Below are 23845 nucleotides of genomic sequence, written 5' to 3'. Positions count from 1 at the left end.
GGACAGGCACTGGCAGCACTGCGTGGGCTCCGGTACTTCAGCAGGAGGGCTCCTGGTTGCACCAGGCTTGGCTTGGAGACTCTTCCCAGGCGTTAGGGCATATTGAGTCATTGAGTCGCGCTGGGTCCCTGAAGGCCGCAAGCAACATTTTGGCTGCGACCAGGAGTTCTAAGCCAACTGCCTTAAGCCCCATGAGGCCGGCCCAGCGATTGCTGGGGGGATAGCTCAGAAAAACCCATATTCCACGGGAACTCAAAGCTCTGACTCCTCCTCGGCCCTCCCATTTCATCCCCTTTAAGAAGTGCAGTTAGTGGGGCGCCTGGGTGGCTCAGTTGGTTAAGCCTCCGGCTTCGGCTCAGGTCAGATCTCACGGTCGTGGGTTCGAGCCCCGCATCGGGCTCTGTGCTGACAGCTAGCTCAGAGCCTGGAGCCTGCTTCCAGTTCTGTGTCTCCTTCTCTCTCTGCCCCTCCCCCTCTCATGCTCTGTCTCTCTCAGTATCAAAAATAAATAAAACAAAAAAAATTATAAAATAAATAAATAAAACAAAAAAAATTAAAAAAAAAAAAAGAAGTGCAGTTAGTTTCTCCAACCCTGGAGGCTGGAAGTAGAAGAGCCGTGCTGGTTGGATCTGGGCTCAGAGCAAGGTATTCTTGTTATCTGCATTTTACAGATGAAAAACCGAAGGTGTGCAGCCAACAAGTCTCACAGTGAGCACATTTTTAGCTTAATTTCCCTGAGCCTGTTTCTCATCCGTAAAACCTGATCAGTAGCATTCAGAGGTCAGGGCTGGCAAAATTCGTTAAATGCGGAGAGGAGAGGACAGAAGTGGGGTCTGAGTGGGAGGCTCCCTGCCGCTGTGAATTCTTGTGGCCTAGCCACAGCTGGAGGTGAGAGGTGGGCAGGACACCTCTCCGTGGAGCCCACCAGCTGGTGAGCCCTCTCCCTGGAGGGGCTGGAGTGTTCAGGGAAACTTGACAAGAGCTTTTCGGTTCTAGGCTTCCCCATGTGTTAAATGGACTACGGTGTTCTCGTAAGCAGGATGAATTATGGTGTGCTCTAACTGCATAGGACCCAGGTCCCTTTGCTCTCCATTTATGGCCCAGTACCTCAATTGTGCCTGACAGGTAGGGTTCAAGGAAGAAAGGTTGGGAGTTCGGGAAAGGGCTCTCTGTGAAGTGAGACCTGGAATAGAACCTCCACCACTACTGGCTATTTGCTCACAGGCAAGTCATCAGACTTCTCAAGTGTCTGCTTAACTTTAAAACAGGACCTCCTTTTTGGGTGTTACTGAAGATTACACAAGACAATGCCAGGAAGTATCTAACAAAGGACACAGCACCAGTTTATTATTATTATTATTATTATTATTATTATTATTATTATCATTATCGTTATTAATTTGCTTGGTGAATGCCTATACTTGCAACTAGATCAGACAGAAACGCCGGCTCCGCTTTCCTAAATTCAGTTTCTGCGGGGGAAGGTTCTGGGTAGCTCTGTCGGTTGAGCCACCGGCTTTGCTCACTCATGATCTCAGGGTCTTGGGGTTGGAACCCCACCGCCCAGCTGACTCCCTGGAGTCAGCGGCGGGAGCCCGCTTCGGATTCTCTGTCTCCCCCTCTCTCGGCCTCTCCCCTGCAGGCACTCGCGACATCTCTCTCAAAAGTAATTAAAAATTTTTTAAAAATTCCTTCAAAACTCAGTTTCTGAAGCGCCGCAAGCGGAAAGAAGCACACATGCGGGATCAGCGCACTCTCTTTAATGAGAAAGGGAATCCCATTTCTTACAGCAACAAGGTAAAAACATAAATACGGGTGGGTGGGCGGCGGCAAGGCAGCAAGGGCCCGGGCGCCGGGCCCAGGCTCGAAGAAAGGTGCACCCGGGCTCCCAGTCCCGACTGGCCCGTGTTCAGCTCTTTGGGGGTGCCCGCGGGCGGGCGTTTGGAGGGCCTTCAGGGGGCGCCGGCTGAGGCACCAGACTGCGCGATCGTTCGCCGCAAGCTCTGTAAACGCGGCCACAAACTCTCCCGAGCATGGGGACAAAGGGGCATCGGGCGGAAAAAGCTCCTAGGTCCCCGCGGGAGCGAATGTGAAATCCAAGGGACGCGGAGACGCGTCAGGGGGTCCTCCCTCCCCCGAGTCAGTGTCCCTCTCTAGAGATGGGATCGATCGGGGCGCCCCAGGTAGGACCCTTCCCTACCAGGCTCGGATACCGTGCAGCGTGGACACTCCCGAGTTGCCCTGCGGAATCCCGGGGCTCTGCACCGCGTTCAAGTCCCCGACGCTGAAGTTCACGAAGCTGTTGTTGGAGGCGGCCGTAGCCGACTGCGCCGGCGGCGGCCCGGCCGGGTAAGCGGCGGCGCAGCTGTAGCCCGGGCTGCAGGCCGCGCTGCCGTAACCCGGGTAGGCGGGGTAGGCGTTGTAGCCGTAGGCGTTGAGGCCCACGCCATAAGGCGGCGCGTAGGGCGCCGAGTCCCCGAGGCACGGCTTGCCGTCGCGCACAAGCACTGGCACGGCGATCCTGCGGGCCGGCGGCGGCGGCGGCGGGGGCAGCCCCACCAGCTCCAGAGTCTGGTCCTGCCGCTGCCGCTTGCATTTGTAGCGCCGGTTCTGGAACCAGATCTTGACCTGCGTGGACGTGAGCTTCAGCACGCTGGCCAGCTGGTCGCGCTCGGGCGCCGACAGGTACCGCTGCTGCTTGAAGCGCCGCTCCAGCTCGTAGACTTGCGCCTGCGAGAAGAGCACGCGCGGCTTCCTCCGCCGTCGCGCCCTGGGTCGTTCCGAGCCGTCGGCCTCCGGCTTCTCCAGCTCTACCGCCTTCTGCAGTGAGCACAGCTCTGCGGGGAAACAGAGGGGCAGAGGGACGCTCGGTCAGGTCAGTGCGGCCCGATCCGCGGGCGCCTGCCGGGTAATTAGCCCTAGTGGGTGCCACTGCCGACCTGCCCGGAGCGCCCAGCTTGGCTTCGTCTCCTCTGTCCAGCGCATGGGTCCCACCGACAACTCGCTTTCCGACCCACAGTGAGCATTTGTTGAATGTTTACTATATGCCAGGCATGGCTCTAGGCACTGGAGAACAGAACACGAGAGGTCCTTGCCCTCGGGGGACTCACATTCCGGTGAGGGAGAATAACTGTGACTTAAGATTTCAGGCTGCAAAGAAAATAAAACCGGATGGTGCCTTGGGGTGAATTAGATTAAGGCTACTTTGGCTTGAGAATTTATATGAAGGGAGCCCAGGGCATCACCCCAGGATCGGTCACACGGTCTCAGAATTACTGAACCCTGAAGAAACAGAAGGGGAAGAGGTGTTGGCTCGCTGGTGGAAGCCGCCACGGGGCTCGTCCAGCGCCGGAGAAACCGCGGGTGGGCAGGCGGCCTCGGGACCTGCCCGGCCTGCCTGCTCGAGTTGGAGTCGAATTGGTAGAGATCAGTTGAATTGACCCGCCAGCAGCTGTCTCCCGGGCCTTCCCTTTGCTCCTAAACAAACCTTTCTAGGCTAGAAAAAAATCCCTTCTCGGTTCACTGCGACCCTTCGCTCGGCGCCCCCTGCCATGACAGATTCCCCTTGTTGGAACAAGGTCTCCCCAACGTATCCCTTTCTGCAGCGGAGCCAGCCTCTCCTCTCTGCGCGACCCTGGGATGGCATTCGCGGTGATGTGGCCACCCTCCCGCAGTCATCCCCTCCATTGCCTTGCGCCTTTACTCCTGCGGCATTTTCTAACTTTTTCCAGGAGAGAACCCCTCCGCCCTGGTCTCCTGGGTAAGTTGTGCCAGAAAAATGAAGCTGCTAATCAGATTCCTGAGAGTCCGAGGTATCTCATTTTTAACTCAAGGCCTTTGTTCCCAGAGATTCCACTGTCCTGGCACAAAGGAGGGAAAGCCCCAGACACCCGGGTTCCGGGTGGGCTACCGAAGGTCCTGGACCTTTTTCCAACTGTGAGCAAAAAGTATGCCTGTTGTGCAGAATTTTAACTCTGTTTAGATGTTTTTGGCAGAATCAGAAAAGACCTTTAAATCCAAAAGAGATAAAAAAAAAAACAACAACGACAATAATCCTAGCAGAGAATATCTCTTTCTCTCTGTCTACCATAAACCGATCGCTAACTTGGTTGAGTGAGGCTGCTGCCTCCTGGGGCTTTGTTAGGCCAAAAGAAAAAAAGAATTATTTCTTTTGTCTCTTGTTTCTGATCCTCTCAATCCAGCACTTCTCTTAAACCTCCGATTGGATGCAGGGCGCAGGGGCCCTGGCGACCACCTTGTTTCTCAGGCTCGGAACCCCCTGCTTTCGGCCCGAGGCCCAGGCACTCGCCTCTCCTCCACCCAGGCCAGAATTTCTCGGCCGCAGTTGGGGACACAGAAGTGACCCCAGAAGGGAGCAGGGGCTTGCATTTCCTTCTCACCTTTCTTATCTGCTCGAGGGTCCTTGGCAGGGTCGGGGTCACCATAGGCACGCGGATAGAAGGCGGTGGCTCCTGGAAAGGCTGGCGCACATTTGGCGGGCGAGGGCGCGGGGCCCAGCTCGGCGCGCAGCTCCGGGAGAGCGGGCGCCGCGGCCTCCGGCCCCGCGTAGGCCTCGGGCTTGAAGGCGGCCAGCATGCAGGAGGCGGGCGCCAGGGTGGCCTCCAGGCGCGCGGAGAGCTCGCCGGCAGCCAGACTGCGCTGCTGTTGCTCCAGGTTCAGGATGTCTTTGACCGAGAACGGCGTGGGCGTGAGCGCAGGGCTGGGGAACATGGTGGCAGCGCGCGTCTCACAGCGCCAGGTGGGCGGCAGAGAGCAGCGCTGCCCACGGCCTTTGGCAGCCTCCCTGCATGGTGCCCGCCACCCGCCCGCGCACCCGCCTGCGCACCCGCCTTCCTGCTCGGGTTGTGGCCCGACAGCAGGTAGTGCGACGCACAAGGGGCAGGAGAGGCGGGACCAGGCCAGAGGAGGGGGACTCAGGCTGCCATTGGGCCAGGGGCCCCGATGACAGGAGCGATGAGCAGTTTCGTGTCACCTAATATAGTCATACGGCTTAAAAAAAAAAAGCCTGTTCAGCTTTTTAAAGGGGCCGCGAGGCATTGGAAGGCTCTCCTATTCCTCCTGCAGCCTGAGATTTCTCCATAGTAATAGCCTGAAACCCCCACTGAGGCACATACACAAGAAAGGACCTAATTCTTCTCTAGATATAGAGTCTGGGCCAGGTTGGGTGGATGTGGGGGTTGAAGAAATGTTCCTCAGCACCTAAAATAGAATGCAGGAGTGAAGGATTGGATAGGGAGTTGGGGGAGTGGAGTCATTTCCAGGAGTTTTAAAGGCTTTTTTATGCAAGGAAAGAGTTTGTAAAAGAAGAGAAGCACCGGGAGAAATTTTGCTCTAGGGTAATGGCAGGAGGGGGAGATTCTGCATAGTTTGGGGGTTTTGTTTGGCTTGACTTACAGGGCGGGTCAGGTCCCAGTAGGCCCTCCTTCCCCAGGAGCCCTGGGCAGTTATGGGCTGTGGATGACCACCTTCTATGGTAAATAGTGCAGGTTATACACACACACAACTCCAGGGGGCGTCAGTCACTATCAATCTCCTCTCAGAGATGACCATCCCCTTAATAGTGAAACAAATCCAGAATCCCAGGTCAGCTCAGCTTCCCAGAAAAGCGCCGTCTTCTAGGGCGACCTACCTCCCAGCCGCCTAGTTTCCCCTTTCCTGGAGCCCACCATCTCTGCCTTCCACTTTGCCCTTTCGTTCCTGCCTACGGGGAGGCCTCTAGGCCTCAACAGCCCCGGCACTCAGGCTCCAGCCCAGGTTTAGTTTTCAGGCAGGCAGGGATCCCCGAAGCCCATCGCGGCCAGGATTTCTCAGCCACCTCTGTGCCAGCTTTGGCTCCAAGTAGGCACCCCAGGCAGTGGGGCCAGGCATGGGGGAAGGGCAGGGCAAACAGGGTGTTAATTTTTAGCCCCAGGGTCAGTTTAGAAGTGATCTGCTGTCAGACAAATCTGTCAGTGTTTCAGGAGTGCGCAAGCTCCCAACCCAGGCAGACCCTGTGCTGGTCCACCTCTCCCCACTCCAAGTTCCTTGGGAGATCTGATGAAAGCTTGAGCTATCCCCTCACCCCCAGAACACCGGAGAGAGGCGCTCTGTTTTGTGTGCCGTTTCAGGATCCAGGCAGGCAGAATGGCCCCCAGGTTAAGGTCGCTGCCTTACTTTATCTCTGGAGTTGGCGGGGCTTGTTAGGAGAAATGCGTTGATTTTCACAAGCTATGACCCAGGCTTGTCCAGGGAAGGCACGGGCATGGTGTGGGGACTTGGTAAGAACGGAGACTCCGAAGGCTCAGCTTTTAGGAGAGGACATGTTGGGGACTGGGGAAGAAGTGCTTGGGGTAGAAGAGTGGCGGGCATGGGCAAACGCAAGCCAAGGGCACGGGGCGCACAGCGGAGCCCCCAAATTCATGCTCAAAGCACCAAGGAAATGCACAAAGCTGAGGGACAAGGTGGTGTCTGTCTGGAGCATGGACCTTGGGGTGCTCAAGCGGACGGTGAGCCGTCTGGCAGTGCCGCGGGGAAGGGCGAGATCGGATTTAGCACAGGCCTAACAGAGGTGCCGCTGCAGTGCCCCATCAAACCTGCACTCCCAAGACCTGTGGCCTCCAGGCTTGGGGGAAGGAGAGTGGACCCCCACAGGGCTCTCCCGTTGTCTCCTAGCTCTCGACCCAACTTCCAGGAGCCAGGCGCCAGTACCAGGCCTGGGCCTTAGCAGCGGAAATCTCCCTTCGAATTTTCCAGCCAGGGTTGAGCCGCGTTTTTGGGATCATTAGCTGGGTCTGCAGAGAGATGTCTTTTTCAAATGTGTGTGTGTGAGGGGTGCTCTCGAGCCTTGGGAACCCTTGGTATTCACCCATCTCCCAACCCCCCAACCCAGGTTCTCCTTCTAGGGACCTGGAGATCAGTGGCCTCTCTTCCGCCCTTCCGAGCCACGCTTTCGTTACTGTCCTCAACTAACCTAGCTTGGAGGCCTACCTCGCCTTTGAAGATTTTTGGGGGGAGTGGGAAAGGATGCCTATCGCCTAGGCGGTGACGTCTGGCAAACGAGTCACATCCGATTCAATTAAATGTCTCATTCAAAAGAGCTCCAAGCGAGGGTCCTGGGAGCGCTGTTAAGTGAATAGGCTAGTCCGTAGGCTTGCGATGACAGTTTGAAAGATTAGTGTGAGCCGATGCCTGAAATATTACCATTTAATGGGGGACATTGAGGCTGCATCCGGGATCCCTGTTTTTAGTTTAGTTTTTTTTTCTCGTGTGTGTATGTGTGTGTGTGTGTGTATGTTTAAGAGATAGTTCTGCAGGAAGAAAAAAAAAACCAACCTTGGCATTTCCTTTGCGAATCAAGGCAGTTAAGATTTATCACCTATTTTCGGGTATGGTTCCCAGGGCTGACAGACCTACGGGTCAGGTGTCATGAAAAGGGGAGGAAAGAAAACCCTCTCTATTTGGAAGAAAGCAGTGACTTCTCCACTCCCTCCTTTTACTCTTGGTGAATCCGATGTAGTTTCCCTTGGCCCTGGGACAGGCCTTAGCGTTGCTGGGGAGAGGAAATCCAGGGTTGAAAAAGAGATAAATATGAGCAAAATCGAAATTGGGGCGGCCTACGGTGGTCTCCACAGAGAAATGTCCAAGAGCAATTGCTAACTTCTCTTTGCAGTCCTCACTTTCTGAGTGAGTAAAACTTTTTGTTTTTCTTTAAATAGAAGTTGCAGTGGTTGGGGGTGGGGACAGACGAAACTTGATTCTCCAGACTCACTAGGGACACATCTTCCTTCCCAAGGGCGGCTGACCCAACCTGGCCGCCTCTCTAAGCCACACTTTGGCCAAACTAGCAGGACAAACAAACATCCTTCAGCCTAGAGAAAAGCAGAAAGCAGAGAGAGAGAGAGAGAGAGAGAGAGAGAGAGAGAGAGAGAGAGAGAGAGAGAGAGAGAGAGAGAGAGAGAGAGAGAGAGAGAGAGAGACGAGGCAGAGAGGAGAGATTGAAAAATCTATCCATCTATTTCCTTGCCTTTTAAAGAGTTGGGGCTTTAAGATGAGCCAAATTCCAGATGACTTGAGCGCGTTCTTCGCGCATAAAATATTATTAATTGAAAAAGCGATCGGCACGGCCCAAGCCGACCCCCCTTTCCTGCAATCAGCACGGCTGGCCGCAAAAGGTATATATGATTAATTGAAAGATAAGCTGGAACTATCACCGGGAATGTCATTAATGCGCCGGGGAGACGTCCATTGGAGACAGGCGGCGTTATCCGCGGCTTTATCTTCAACAACGCCTCGCTCTCCGCCCGCGCCGGGGAAACAGATGGGGGTTTCTGTCTGGGACGCTCGCCCCATGTTTATATTTTGGGAAGAATCGCAACTCGTGGGAGTCCCCGGCGGGCCCCCTGATAAATGAACATTAGCACTTTTTCGGACTACTGTATCAACAAAGGGGCTGCGGCGCGGCAATAATTGGCGAGAAAGCAAACAGAGGGCCGAGAGCGCGCCTCTGCTCTTCGTCCAGCTGATGGATGAGCAGCGGCGGCAGCGGTCCGGCTCCCGGCCCTCCGCCCGGCTCCGCGGTCTGGCCGCGGGGCCCCTACGCTGCCCTGGCTTCCTTCCGGGCCTGGGGTTGGGGGCGGGGGACCACTCCGAGGGCTGCCGCTCCGGTCCTCGGCTTCCGACGGGTCCAGGCGGCCCTCCGGGGCACGGGACGCTTCCCGCAGGGGGCCGCGTCTCAGGGGGCTCAGCCGCTGTCAAATCCTCGTTTTGCTGCTGTTTCTAGAGCCCTCACTGGGTGAGCCACACGATCTCCAGCGCTGGGCAGAGGAGAGGGGCTCAGAGAGGTGAAGTGACTTGCTCTGGGTCACACAGATGGAAAGTGACAGAGTTAGGATTCGAACATAGGACTCACTACAGGACTGTGAATGTTTTATTTATTTGTTTGTTTGTTTGTTTATTTATTTATTTATTTGCACGTCGCTGCGTCCTAGAGCCACACAAACTGGAGAGGAAGCAGACACTCTCTTTCCCATCTTTGCGCTCTCTCTCTCTCTCTCTCTCTCTCTCTCTCTCTCTCTCTCTCTCTCACACACACACACACACACACACACACACACACACGGAGATAGAGAAGTGGACCAGGCTGATCCAGAGTTGCCCCAAAACCTTCACCAACGAGAGGGAGGGGCTTCCCTCAATAAGATTGGCTGGGGGAGAGAAAGAGAGGGGCAAATTTAAGATCCCTTCTCCTTCTCCTCTTCTTTGATAACAACTTTATTGAGATTTAATAAATGCAAATCACATACCATACAATTCATCCTTTTAAAATATACAATTCGGTGATTTTTAGTATAACCACACAGTTGTGCAACCATCCCGAAATTAATGTGGGGACATTTTCATCATGCCCAAGAGAGACTTGTAGGCTTTAGCCATCAACCTCAACCCTCTCCGGGGTCTCCTACCCCCTCAGCTCTGGACAACCACAAGTCAGTCTACTTTCTGTCTCTGTAGGTTTGCCTATTCCGGACATTTCGTACAAATGGAGTCATATAAAAGGTGGCCTTTTGTGACTGGCTTCTTTCTCTTGGCATAATGTTTTCAAGGTCTAGTACTTTGTTCCTTTTTATGGCAGAATAATATTCTATTGCATGTATATACCCATTGTTTCTATATGCAGCAGTTGATGGACATTTGGGTTGTTTCCACCTTTTTGCAGTTATGAATAGCAAGACTCCTAGCCCACTTTACCCTAAAATCTAAAGCTTTAGAGGTCTGAAGCTTGTGCTGCCTGCAACTGGGTAGTCTGAACAGAGCCCTGGAAATACTATCTTCGTGTTACCCTGTAATCTGTCTGGCTTTTGCCCTAGGATCAGCCTCTGCTAGCGAGCTAGGACAGGCAGGAAGTCCCTTGAAGTGCTTTAAGGGCTGTCTATCCTAAGTTGCTTAGCCATAGGAAGGGCCTGAGGCCCACAGAAGGGGGAAGCGGAGAACTGATCTACCTGGCTCGTGGATACTGTGTACATATATGTATGAGTGTAATTCTCTGCAGGGGGGGCGGGGGAGGGCAGTGAGGGGAAAAGCTAAAAGGGAGGGCCAGAAGGACCGCCCCCGCCTGCAGCCTCCAAGTTCCTAGCCACTGGCATGGGATGCTGGGCATGATTTCCTGCATCTCTTTACTCACATTGACTGGGTGCCCACCATGCACCAGATGCTGGGATTGCACAGCCCAAGTCACACAGACTCTGAAGGATACAGAGTTGTACCGGATCATGAGCCAGAACTAGGTTCTGGTCTTTGCCTCTCTCACTGATTGGCTGACCCTGAGCACACCCTTTTCCCCTCTCTGGCCACCAGTTTCATGGTTTTCTTTCTGGTGATATTAGTTGCACTTAAGGTCCCTCCTTAGCTGTGCTGTTCTGGGAAGCAGCCCAGATTGTTAACTGGACTCACCTGGGTAGTGGCTCTGTTGGTGACTGTGACACTGGTTAAGATGAGAAATAAGGTCCCTGCCAATTGTGATGTTACACTGTTTGGGGGAGTGTCCTACACATTTAAAACAAAGTGAAAGTGGTGTTAGAGAGAGGGAAATGGATTATTCTTACACCAAATACTTTCAATTCTGGAGAGATTAAACATTTAAACCTAAGAATTGAAACAGAAAAGTGTTATAGATGATTAAAATAATAATTTTGGAGTGTTTGTATATTTGGGAGGGTGGATGAGGAGAACTAAGGATCTAGAAACCATAAAAAATAAATTATATAAGCCTGATTATATAAAAAGAAACTTGTGTGCAGCAAAAACAAAAAAAACATAGAATGAAAAAGAAAAAACAGGCTAAATACTAGAAATAACAAAAATCTAATTTCCACAATATGGAAAGAGTTTTTGTAAATCAATAAGAAAATGACTCAAGAAAACAATTGAAAAATTGGCCAAGAGTAGCAGAACCTTTCTGATAAAACGAAAGAAAGAAAGAAAAGAAAGGAAGGAAGGAAGGGAAGGGAAGGAGGGAGGGAGGGAGGACAGGCAAATTAAAACCCAGAGAGGCCAATGTTTTCACTTGTCAGACTGGCAGAGATCAAAACGTTTGATAATTGCCCTTCTTTGGTCTCTCTTTAGCACTGTTGATTAGAAATGTAAATTGATAAATCTCTTTGGAGTAATTTGGTACTATCAAAAAAAAGGTATAAGCCCTTTGAACTAGTGTTTCCATATCTAGGACTCAATTTTACAGGTTATATTCATACAAGAAAAAAATTTTTTCTTGTAGTTTTAATCTTTTAAAGAATCAAAACATTAAAAAACCCCAATATATCTATCTTAGGGGAATAGTTAACAACAGGTTATGTTCACCAGTAGAAGAGAATACTAGCAGCTGTGAGAAATAGTTACCTTTATGTGCATCTCTATGGATATATTTTGAGGTACATTGAATCTCAAACCTGGTGGCAGATTTGTATTTTATATATGGCCATATGTACGTATAGAGTTATGTGGATTTTTTGGAAGGATAAACAAAATGGTAATGAAAGGTTCTGGGGAAGAGACCTGGGGCAGGGGGGTCAGGAAAAATGACGTGTCCACAGTACATCTTTTATGACCATTTCTTGCTTTTGTTTTTTGTTTTGTTGTTGTTCACCATAAACATGTATTGCCTTAAAAGAGATTTTTATTTATTTATTTTTTATTGTCAAATTGGTTTGCATATAACACCCAGTGCTTCTCCCCACAAGGGCCCCCCACCATGGCCATCACCCCCCCTCCCTCCCCCTCCCCCTTCAGTCCCCGGTTCATTTTCAGTATTCAGTAGTCTCCCTTGATCTCTGTCCCCTCACTCTGCCCCGCTCTCTTTCCCCCTTCCTCTCCCCATGGTCCCCTGCCAGGTCTCTCCTGTTAGACCTATGAATGAAAACATATGGTTTCTGTCCTTCTCTGCCTGACTTATTTCGCTTAGCATGACACCCTCAAGGTCCATCCACTTTGCTACAAATGGCCATATTTCATTCTTCCTAAAAGAGATTTTAAAAACCACAATCAAGAGAAGCCCCAAATGCAGTGAATAAAGTGTAAATATCTACGCCAGAATCTCCTGTGGCACATATTTTCAAAAAAGCACATCTCTGAGCCTTACTCCCAAACGTTACTTACTAATCAAAGGTGTGTACAGTTTGGGACAGGCAGCTAGTAGCAATCCAGTGAAATCTCTATGAAGGGACTGGAGCTAAGATATCAACAGAAAGAAATCTGAGTCCAGTGGTCAGCAGAGCCCCAGAGAGAGGGGAGTGGGACGGACTTTGTCCCACCCTATCCAGGGACAGAACCTCAATGGTCCTGACCACCGCCAGCAAATTTGCCCTCATGATTTTCCTCCAACCTGTCCCAGCAGCAGACCCAAGCTGAGGGGTCACTGGGAATGCCGCCCCTCACACTACTCAGTGCACTGGCCTGCTGGCCGGAGGTGCTATGGATCGGTGGCTGAGTGGGGCAGCAAATGAAGTTGGCTGGTGGACTTGGTAAACCCCACCCAGGTCTTATCCCCAGGCCAGCAGAGAAGTCTGGCGGTTGCTAGTCACCCTGGCCCCTGGTCTCTGGCCCACTCGCCCTCTGTCTCTTGAGGGCCAGTCTCCAAAACCCTTTCTGAAAGAGCTTTGAATCTGAACCAGATCTGGAGTCTGTCCTAACAAGGCCAAGTGACTCTCCCCTATCTTCCAGAACTTTAAGTGGAGATGTTTTGTACCTAGTTCCCCAAACAGAGGTGGGACCCTTACAGCTACTGGTCCCAGACTGCCTGCCCTATGGGGAGGTGGACCGGATGGCGCCCTGAGCCTGTGGGTTTGGTGGTGTCTAAGTGGCCCTGACTCTGACCTCTCTCCACCAGGCACCCTGTCTGCCTGCTTAGCCTTTGGGTGGCTCCTTGCACCCTGGGCCAGTTGGGCCTTTCCACCGGCAGCACCCGGCTTCCTCCTCTTTGCTCTACGCGGGTAGCCCGCTGCTGCTGGCGGAGCCGGGACTCAGCGTCCAGGAAACCCTCCCTCCTGCTCCTGTGGCTTTCTGTCTCGTGCTTCCGTGGCCCGCCTGCCCTGAGAGTCCTCAAGGAGATGACAGCAACTCACACCACACATAAGCACTGGAAAAGTTCTGGGTGTTCATTTTTCGTTGGTCATACTAAACATGTAACCAAAACCCAAATGCAGCAAATCTGAACATTAAAGATATTGCTACTTCCAAGATATTTTCTGGGCTTGGATAGAGCATGCTTTTTTTTTTTCTAATTCCTAAAATGGGGTGTACAAGCATTTCTGTTTTTGCTTTTGTTGATTTAACAATTGTTTTATATTCACATCACCCAGTACCCGAATGATATATTTTGAAAAAGTATTACATGGTAAACACAATGACAAAACCCAAAACAAACCGGTAAAAAGGGTACAATGTACAGTGTCCCAAGCTTCTCCCCCAGTGGCCCCATTCCCTTCCCCAAAGGCCAAGTTGTTAGGGGGTATATTTATTTTTCACATCAACTTTAAATTGAGCAGCTTCAATGTAAAGTTCAAGTGTACATAGAGTTCCCGGAGTCTTGATACAGGGACAAACCCCTGTAAGGACCACCACAGTGAAGATACAAAAACATTTGCATCACCTAAGAAGGTTTCCTCCGGCCTCTTAGTTAATTCCCATCCCCATTCTGGCAGTCACCAGGTTTAAAAACATATATCCTTCTAGAGACGTTTTCTGCAGATTTCCGTACTATTATACATTGCCTTTTTGGGGGGTGGGGAGATCTACATTTTTCTAACAGCAACTCCTTTCCAGTTCTGTCGTTGACAGTTTTCTTGTTAGTATCTTTGGGTAAGCTACTTTTTGTGCTTTGAGGAGGTTGGGGGAGTATGTTCCTAAAACCGAATTTATCTTGCATTGGTAGATATGACCCGCTTTAAAACTCGCGTTAGGATTTGCTAGATCCGAGGGAGTCGTTTTCAAACTTCCATTGTCGTTTTGTGTTAATTTGGTGCTTTCTCCTCGGTGTTCCCACTGGTGCCCCCACCCCCACGCCCCACCGCTGCAAACCGCTTCAGCGAAAACTGCGCGCAGAGGCGGAGAGAGCCCGGGACGCTCGAATCAGTCCCTCAGGATCCCGTCACTGAAGGTCACAGCTGGAAAAATCAGGTGACGGTCGAGTCGGACGTACGATTCGGAACACCACGCAGGGGAACATGGATTTTCTAGGGTTGATCCATACCTGTCTGGCGTGGGTGCAGCTTGGGGAGCTGCGGCCTTGGAGGAGCCGTGGGCGCGAGCGTGAAAGGTTGGCAGAAGCGGGTGCTGGGCGAACGGTCACCTGCTTTTGTCCCATGCCCGGGGCTAGCGAGGCCTAGGGCAGCGGTGGGGGGGTGGGGGGCGGGTTAACGAGGCGAGGCCTAGGACTGCTCGGCTTCCCGAGGGGAGAAGTCTTGAGCCTAGATCTGTGCGGCGTCCCCTGGCTCGTGTGGACAGGCCCGGCCGCGGCGCCCGGAGCTTCAACACTGGGTGGCTGCGGCCTGGTCTGTGTTGAATTTCAGCTAGAAATCAAGTTGAACCTTTCTGCGGCCAGCTGGCACCCTACCTTCCTTGGCATTTTCCTTTCCCTCTTGTCTTCCAACCTGCTCTGCGGAAAGGCTCCGAAGTCTCCACGGTCGGGTGGAGCACATTGCGAGTGCGTAGATGGCAAATTGCTGCACGGGAGAAACCATTCGATACGGCCCCTTCGTTTCAATCAGCATTTACTGAGAGCCTCCCCCGGGCTTTGCTCCGGGAACCCAGAGGCCGACTATAGAGCGGGATTCCCGAGCACGTTCAGTCATCCGGGATGTCCCCGAGGACGTTCTTCGGCCCCAGCAAATGGGCGAAATGCAGGAATTCGGACACCAAAGGGGCGCACTACAAAGGGTATTGCTGGGTTGACCCAGCTCCATACTTTAAGTGAACACTGGACAGTTGTAGACTTTCAAGCCCTGAAAAGGAACGCACAATGTGGCTTTGCGTTGTGGATGTGTGGAATACATTCACAGCGACCAGTAACGTTGAATGTGCTTACTGGTGCGCTTTAAGTATGCTGAAACGACTCGGGTACACATTTGTACTTAAAGTGCATAGCCACTTTCTTTGTGTGTGTTTTAAGTGCACACGGTCAGAACTTTTCAAAGGGTGCAGAGGATGATCCTGTGAAATGCCCCTGCCTCCCCATTCCTCCCGCTGCAGTCCAGAGCTGTTTTTGCGCGCACGCATTTGTGCACTCTGCGGTGTAAACCTGGTCGGGTTTCCCTGAACCCTAACTGGACGTCGCTTGTGAGACCCTCCGATGTGTGTGGACCGCTGTGGCCTTGTATCTCTAGGTAGGGAACATCTTTTGTCTCCCGGCAAGAAGCTTTCCTCTGGGAGAGATAAAGTAATCGATAGGGTCTTTTAAATAGCTCCGCGTTTCCTGTTGGGAGAGGAGTATCAGCGCGCACACCAAATCTGCTCTGGTATGTCACCTTATCTCCCGTCCCCGCTGTTGTCCCCAAACGCCGCCTGTCAAGGGAGACGCCACCCGCATTAGGACCCAGACGGGGGCCCTTCCGCTCGGGGTCACACGCAGCGCCCTTGGCCAGGCCCGGGCGCCCCTCGGGGAGTGTGGGAGGACGAGGGGAGGAGGGGGCGAGCACGGAGGTGAGAGGCCCAGAACTCCCAGCCCGGCCGGAGGGAAATTAACAGGCGGAAATCGATGGGTCTAGGGGAAGCCTTGGAATCTGGGCTGTAGGCTGGTGAGAGCAGCGCTTTAGTGGCAATACGCAAACTCGCTTGCCCGCATCTGGAAGAAAACCAGGCTTATCATTTGAAGAGGTCTGTCTGGCCTCCAGGCGACTCTTGTCGGGCAAGGAGCGAGCTCCGGAGCCCTAAGGGTCAGCGAGACCACCGAATCCAGCCTCCCACTGTGGGAACCTCTGGCGGCTGCACCTACTCAGCCTGCGGCAAGTCCTAACTGGAGCTGACTCCAGCTCCAGGGCAAGGTGCAATCGGGCTGGTCTTCCAGCCTTAGTAAAGGCACTGTGGCCCACCTCAGTGGACCTATCCCTGGTGGACCTCCCTTGGGGATCTTCTGCAAGCCAGACAGTGCCCAGAAATATTTCTAGGTGTGGATGGACTCTGGACCTCCCACTGTATCTAAGCACTGTTACCCACATCGCCTCATTTTTCTCTTACTATATTGGAGTTGGTTGTACCCAGCTTTAAAAAACATTTTTTTAAAAGAAAAATAATCTAAACAGTACCAAAAAGCTTTCGTCTCCCTCCTCCTCCTCTCCCCTTAAGCATGCACAAAACCACTAACCATCTGGATGAGGTGGCATCGGGACTTCCCTTTATTTCCATATTCACAATGACCCACAGGGTTCCTTTCTCCTGGGAAGCCTGAGGGGGAAAAATTACTTCTTGGCTTCAATACAGACTTGCTCCCTTCCAAGTTGCCCAGGATCATCTGGATTATTCCAACTGCTGAGGGAGGACCACCCACCAAAATGCATCTAGAGGAAAATGCAAGCCTTGGGAAAATTTGGGTTCTCCTTGATGAGGGTTTATTTATCTAAGTAGGAACTCCAGTGGGGAAATTAGGTAGGGGAAAACATCACCTTTCTCCCTCATAGGAAGAGGACAGCCTTTCTGAGTCTTCTTAGCCTTTAAGGCCCTGGTGTAGGCCTTCCTATTCCCTGTGAGTCTTTCCATATTATCTCAGCCTTGATTGAAAAAATACTGAACTTGATTATTATCAGTGAAAATTGTTGGTGGCTGTGAAAGGGAGACTCTAGCTGTGTTTTCCTACAGGGCAGCTCACATGCACCACGTGCTATGTTGAAACTAGCAGAATGTGAATTGGACACTGCACTATGGTCTTTGAACCAATGGCTGGATGACCTTCCTCTCCTGGCTGTTGGTGTTACAGTGCCGACCTAGTTATTTAGGCCTGGGTAGGCCAGGAGATAACCTCGGGAGGGTTGCTGCCCCCCATTCCTCCAGGTCAGGGGCCCTCATAGAGGCTTCTTCTGAATGAACACTTTGGTGCTGTAGTTCTTTTCTTCTAACAAATGTATGGAGTGAAGGATGGGGGAAGTTGGGACATTTAGAAGAGAGAGTGGTTAGAACAGCCCAGGGAGGACCCAGTACATTGCCTTCTCCCTCCATGTGGCCATCAACTTCTAGAAGCTGTCTGCCCATTTCCTAGGGGAAAGCTGTATTTCCTGTTCATTAGAAGTGGCACCAGGTGGCTCTGGGAACAGTTCTCAGTGATCTTGAGCTTAATGGTGACTCTGGGAGTTACTTGGTGTAAGAAAGTGAGCTCTGCTTGTTCCTGTGGTAGACCCTGGGCTCACTGAAGCCCTAGACCCAGTCCGGCAGTGCACTTAGTCCCCCTCCCTGAACATGAGTGTGTGGCTTTCTAGCCTTTCTAGTTTGGGGGAACATTTTATTTCATCATAACACGGACGTGCACAAAATAAAAATGAACAGCTGGGTGAATTGTCACAATCTGAACACAGCTGTGTAACTAGCACCCAGTTCAAGAACGTTATCGGTACCTAGAAGCCTCCTCCTTTCCCCCTAGGATAATCGCTAGTCTGACTTCGAACAGCGTAGAGTAGTTTTGCCTGTTTTTGAACTTCACATATATCTAATCCCACAGTATGTGGACTTTTCATGTCTGGCAACTTTCATTCCATGTATGTTTGTGAGATTCTTCTATATTGTTGATGGTTGTGGCTCGTTCCTTTTAACTTCTGTGTAACATTTCATTGTATGAATATACTTCTGTAGACCCATTCTCTCTTGATGCACACTTGAATGGTTTCCAGCTTTTGATTGTGCAACTATGAACACTTCAGTGTGTGTCTTGTGGTGAACGAACATATGCACACATTTTTACTGGGTATAGATCTAGGAGTGGAACTGTTGGGCTGTGGTAGGGTCCCCTCCCTAAGGAAGAAGAAGGAAAAAAAAGAACATCTCAAGGCAGCCTTGCTATTTGAGTATGTGACAACATCTGTCATGACCTTGTAACATGAGATCGCTTTAATCAGACTGCATGTTTGTATGTTACCATATAAAAAAACCACACCATGTGATGTTCAGGGTTCAGTTCTTTGGGTACGAACCCAACTGAGTGATGCCAGCTGGAATAAAGTTGCTTCCTAAAAAGAAAAGCCTCAATGTCACGACTCTGTGTGAGAATCCTGCTACAGGACCGCAGGGTATTCATAAATGCAGCATCAGTAGATTCTACTCAGCAGTCTTCTGATTTACAGTTGTACCAACTTTCACTCGTATTGGAAGCATAGGAGGATTACAGTTGTTCTGCGTCCTCATCAACGCTTAGTATTGTTGGTTTTTAATTTTAAGCCATTCTGGTGGGTGTGTAGGGCTATCTCGGTGTGCTTTTACTTTGCCTTTCCCTGCTGAGTAATGAAATTGACCACCTTTTCCAATGTTCATTGGCTTTTGAATATCCACTTTTGTGAACTGCCTGCTTGAGTCTTTTGCCTTTTTCGTACTGATTTGTGGGAATTCTTAACGTGTTTGGATAGGAGTCCCTTGTTGGCTATATGCTTCTTTTGAGGATCATCGCCAAGTCAATGGTTTGCATTTTCAACCTCTCAGTGCCAGTTGGCTCTGGTCTAGTGACGTGTTTCTGACCTTGAGGTAGTAGCACGGCTACTTTTTGTATCTTCAGTATGTGTGGCTGAGGTACCTTCTTGAGGTCTGGGCAAGCAGTCCTTCTCTCCATGGTAAACGCCTTGAAGACAGAGCTAGGCCCAATTCTGCTTGCTTTCCTCAGAGGTGCTAGAGCATCGTCTTTTCTGAGAATATTTCAGTCATCCATTAAATAGGAGAAATCCCAATAAAAAGAAGGCTTTGGATCTGAAGGAGGAGCTGAACTCATGATCATCTTTCCTTTTTCATACATAGTGCTGGGTCACATATCTACAGAGCAGTTTATGCAAAAGAATGTTTTATTTATTTAATTTCTATTTTTTATTAAACAATTTTAATGTTTATTTATTTTTGAGAGACAGAGAGACAGAGCATAAGTGAGGGGAGGGGCAGAGAGAGAGGGAGGGAGAGAGAATCCCAAGCAGACTGATGCGGGGCTTGAATTCACAGACCATGAGATCATGACCTGAGCTGGAATCAAGAGTCAGATGTTTGACTGACTGAGCCATGCAGATGCCTCTCAGCAGAATTTAGGTTCCATTAGTTTTTCAAAGAGAGTGTAAATGTTACAGTGCAGCTGAGACCTCCTATCCGCTTTTAGAGTCTCAGCCCAGCCCTGCCTCCCCTAGGGGGTCTTCCATGATTGCTGCAGCTCAGGAAGAGCCACTGTCCTCTTAGAACACGAATGAAACAGGACTATAATTTTGTACATTTCTTCTGGAAAGCAATCTGGGAATCTTCACGTTAAGAATCTTTGCAAATATATATAGTAAAAACAGCATATTATAATTATTTTAAGTTATTTTTATTATTTTCAAATGTCCGTAATCCACCTGTATTTTTCTTTTTTAAATCTATCACCTGCTTGCATCTTCCTACTATTTACTGAGATCTTAGTTTTGTCTTATTGATCTCTAGGAGCTCTTTATATTATTAGTAACCCTTCATCATTTTATTTTATGCCATATACTTGTTTTTTGTTTTTTTTTTTTTAGCCATTTTCCCATTTGTCTTCCTAAAACCATCATTTGTATTTTTTGGCATCTGATGATAATGTATAAAGGAGAAACTCAAACATTGGTGGGGTTTTGATACCCAATTGGGACTGGCCATGGGTCAATGGCAGAGTGAAGGCTGGGCACCATAGTGGCTGCCCTGAGGCAGTGGGGACTCCAAGGGACAAAGGTCATTTCTACTCTGGCCTAGTAGAGCGTGAAGAGCCCATAAGTAGCTGACATTAGAGATTGGCAGAAGTCAGAGCAGTGCCTTTCTTGAAATTTCCATCCCAGGCCCAGGGGCTTGTGAAGATGGGATGAGGTGGAGGACAGAAATTCAGTGTAGGTAAACCAACAGAAAGAGATGAGGAAAGAAAGGTCATGGAATTTGGGCTGGGGGGATTTGGGAAGTATCCAGAACAAAAGAAGGCATCAAAAGTGATAGGCAGTGAGTCATGTGGGCAATGATTTGGAGCTGAGGCTCTGAAGTAGGCTGCTTGAACCTCAACGTCCTCATCTGTAAAATGGGGATGTAATTCATATTTCCTCAAAAGATTATCGTGTGGGAATGAAACAAAACAAGATAGTTGTAAACCTGTAGCTTAGCCACTCCTCCCATTGCAGGGTGGGGTCTATGTATCTCCTTTCTCTTTGAATATAGGCAGGTTTGACACTGCTTTGATCAGCCAATAAAATATGTACCGTGGGACAACGTGACTTCTGTGGCTAGGTCAGAAAAAAGCCATGTAACTTCTTTTCCATTTGCTGGAGCACTTGCTCTTGGAGCGGTGCGCTACCATGTAGGATGTCTGCCTACCCTGAGGCCACCATGCTGTGAGGAAGCTCAAGCCACATGAAGAAGCTGTGTGTGGGCACACTGGAAAGTTCTAACTCAACCAGCCTTCTAGCTATTCCAGCTTAGATGCCGGACCTGATGAAGCCGCTAGATGAATCTGGCACCCAGCTGGTCTGCTTTTCACAGCTAAAGCCCCAGACTTCATAGAGCAAAGACAAACCACCCCTGCAAAAACAAAACAAAACAAGACAAAACAAAACACACACACAAAAAACAAAAAAACAAAAACAAAAAACAAAAACACAAATTCCTGTTCAAATTCCTGACCCACAGAATCAGTGAACGTACTGCCATGCTTGAGGATGGTTTGCTGGGCAGTGGTAGATAACCAGAACATTGTTCAAGCAAAATGGGTGGTGTAATGTTTGCATGGTGGCCAGTTCTCAGTAAACAGTGGTCCTTAGCAGTATTGTTGGCAACGGAGTTATTCCAGAGTGGAGAACAAATGGCTTAAGGGAGAAGAAACAGAGAGTCCTGCTATAGGAGAGTAGAGCCAAGATGATCTGAGGCCTTCTACCTGGACTGTGTCTTCGTTTTGGCTCCAATCTTAGCTCTCCTTCCCCCTACCTTCTGAGTCCCAAACTGCAAATGGCCACCGAAGAGGGTAGTCAGAGGGCCTTAGCATCTTCTCTTTTTGCACCCCCCTCCCCTTAAAAAAACTTCTGGAACGGTATCAGAAAGGTTGCAGGCTGGAGTGGAGCTTGGGGAGTGTGGGGGTGGGGAGCAGAGGAGGCGTGAGAAGCCATTTTGTTGCTTCAACTCTAAAACCATAGTACTATAGGGTAATCGGAATGAGAATCATGCAGACTCATAGCAGCTCCTTGCCTCCATGCCCTGCTTTTCCGCTTAGGTGCCTTTTTGTGCATTGCCTTGTCTTCAGGTGTTTGAAGGCAGAGAATACATTCTTAGTACAGGTCTGGGCTGGGTGTACAACAAATGCTTGCGGATTGATAAACAGGAAGCACATGGCACAGAGACTTTATAGCACACGCTGAGTGCCACCCAGTGCTCCTTGGATCCGAGAAGCTCTCCTCTCTCTGAAGAGCTGCAGACACGGGCAGAGAGGTTTTTCTTGGGCGTGGAGAGCATCTGAACAGAGGGTTCCCGCAGCTGCTCTGCGCTCTTGCATCTTGCTCTGACCTCTGCCTTGGGGAGGCTGCCCTAGACCTTGTGCTTGCCCTTCATTCCGCCTTGCTGCCTTCACTCCCGGTTGCTCTTCCTAGAGAACCGAAAGAGATAGGGAGGGAGGCTGAAAGCATTGGAAGTGAAAGAAGAGATTGAGAGAGAGGAGACAGGGAAATAGGGTGCAGGCGGCAAAGGAAAGCCTCCAAGTGCAGGGAACACACCCAGCAGGCCTGGGAGGGCTGCGGTGGGTGTGGGGAGAAGGAAAACCATAGCTCCCCGCACCCACGAGGAGACTGACAGTGACCAGGTGTCAGGAGAAGAGAGTGGGCATCAGATTATTAAAGGGCATTTAGCTTTGATGAAAAAGTTCATCTGCTTATTTAACTACTGTGAGGGGGCCCTTCTTTTAATCAGCTCAACATGGCTGAGTGGGGGGCGAAGTGAGCAGTCAATCATTTAGTGTCAGAGGGAACTCTGGTGTGTGAAGCGGGGAAGGAGGAGGGACAGAGGAACCTAGAGGATGACTCTCTCTCTCTCTCTCTCTCTCTCTCTCTCTCTCGTCTCTCTCAGGCTTTGTGAGCCCATGGGCCCCTTCCTTCAGGTGTGCCCTGGGAAGAGCAGTGATACCACCTTCTCTGGTTGTCATGGAAATTAACTGTGGTCCCTGCCCATACCACCTAGCTGAAGACCAAACACAGAGGACGAGCTGGGTACACTTTAGTCTCTCCCTCCAACTACTCCTCTCTTAACCCTCCCAGCTTGCTGTCCTTTTTTTTGTAAAATAGGGATTATCACACGTGTCAGTTTCCTGGAGGCTGAGATGGTAGGAGGGCTCAGCAGCAGTTGAGAGATGTCCTGTACGTGTAAGCAGTAATTTTTCACTGACAATATGTGTTTGAAGAAATTGCTCCTCCCCTTTAAACATTAAATTGCCCATTGGATTATTTAAAAATGTTTTAAATTTATTTTGAGAGAGACAGAGCATGAGTGGCAGAAGGACAGGAGAGAGAGGGAGAGAGAGAGAAAATCCCAAGCAGGCTCTACGCTGCCAGCTCAGAGTCCAACGCAGGACTCACACTCATGGAACTGTGAGATCATGACCTGAGGAGAAACCAAGAGTCAGAAGCTTACCAACTAAGCTACCAAGGCGCCCTCCCACCCCCGCCCCGCCTGCACACTGGATTATTTAAAAAGAAGTGAGAAAAAGCATGTGATAACCAAAACCAAAACCAAATAGACACAAGATCTCACCTTGAGGGAGAACCTTCCATGCAGCTGTCCCCATGTCATCTCTTGGATGGTAGAAATAGAAAGGCCTTTTGCCTTCCCAAATGGAGACAGGGGCTGTGGGAAGGCTCTGGTCCACTGGGCCAGGCTCTCTTTGGTTTGGAGGTATAAGCAGGGCTAACTTTGGACAGGCAGTCTTTACCAAGGGATGGCCTCCTTTTTAGTTGTGAGGTCTGGAAGCATTCAGTAAGTACTGGGAAGAGTAGCCTTCTTCTGGGGTGAGGCAGTAGAGGGGAAGGTGGAGTAGTGGGGGGGAAGGGGAGGTGGTGGAGGGTGAGTGTTTCAATTTCCTGTCTTCACCACTTTTTTGTCAGCATGGTTCTGGGTGGAATCAGATTCTAGCCAGGTATCTGGCAGTGGAAGGTTGGCCAGAAGGGAATGACATCCCTTTGTATCTTAGATGGTTTTAGAAATCTCTTGGAATTCTTGTATATTGCAGATTCTGGGACCCCACCTCACCAATTCTTATTTTTTTTTAAATTTTTTAATGTTTTATTTATTTTGGGTACAGAGAGAGATAGAGCATGAGAGGGGGAGGGGCAGAGAGAGAGGGAGACCCAGAATCTGAAGCAGGCTCCAGGCTCTGAGCTAGCTGTCTGCACAGAGCCTGACGCGGGGCTCGAACCCACAAATGTGAGATCTGACCTGAGCCGAAGCCGGCTGCTCAACCGACTGAGCCACCCAGGCGCCCACCAATTCTTATTTTGTAGGGCTCAGGAATCTGCATTTTAAAACAATCCACCCCCCCCACTATTGTAATACATGAGTGTTCACATCTGCACTTTGTCAGAGCTTCAATCTGAATATTCTAGATCGTTATTCTAGATCATTGCTTTGTCTCCCGGGCACCCCCCCCCCCCCC

At 50.4% G+C, this 23845-nt stretch overlaps 1 protein-coding gene and 1 long non-coding RNA gene across 3 annotated transcripts in view; one reads left to right on the top strand and one right to left on the bottom strand.

Annotated features, from left to right (window-relative positions):
* Positions 1–1744: 1744 nt before the first annotated feature.
* NKX2-5 (NK2 homeobox 5) lies at positions 1745–4881 on the bottom strand. Its single transcript, XM_029942839.1, has 2 exons — positions 4401–4881; positions 1745–2837 (listed from the first exon to the last, which is right to left on the bottom strand). Exons 1-2 carry the CDS (start codon positions 4729–4731, stop codon positions 2197–2199), a joined length of 972 nt encoding a protein of 323 aa, XP_029798699.1. The 5' UTR covers positions 4732–4881; the 3' UTR covers positions 1745–2196.
* Positions 2515–23845, top strand: part of LOC115294800 — a 95543-nt gene continuing 74212 nt past the window's right edge. For both annotated transcript variants that reach the window (XR_003910139.1, XR_003910141.1), the window contains exon 1: positions 2515–2685. This is a non-coding gene — a long non-coding RNA (uncharacterized LOC115294800). The remainder of the gene's footprint in view (positions 2686–23845) is intronic.

Source organism: Suricata suricatta, chromosome 6 (assembly GCF_006229205.1).
Source record: "Suricata suricatta isolate VVHF042 chromosome 6, meerkat_22Aug2017_6uvM2_HiC, whole genome shotgun sequence".
Lineage (NCBI taxonomy): Eukaryota > Metazoa > Chordata > Mammalia > Carnivora > Herpestidae > Suricata > Suricata suricatta.
Note: the sequence above shows the minus strand (reverse complement) of the source record. Positions and strands in the feature narration are given on the sequence as shown.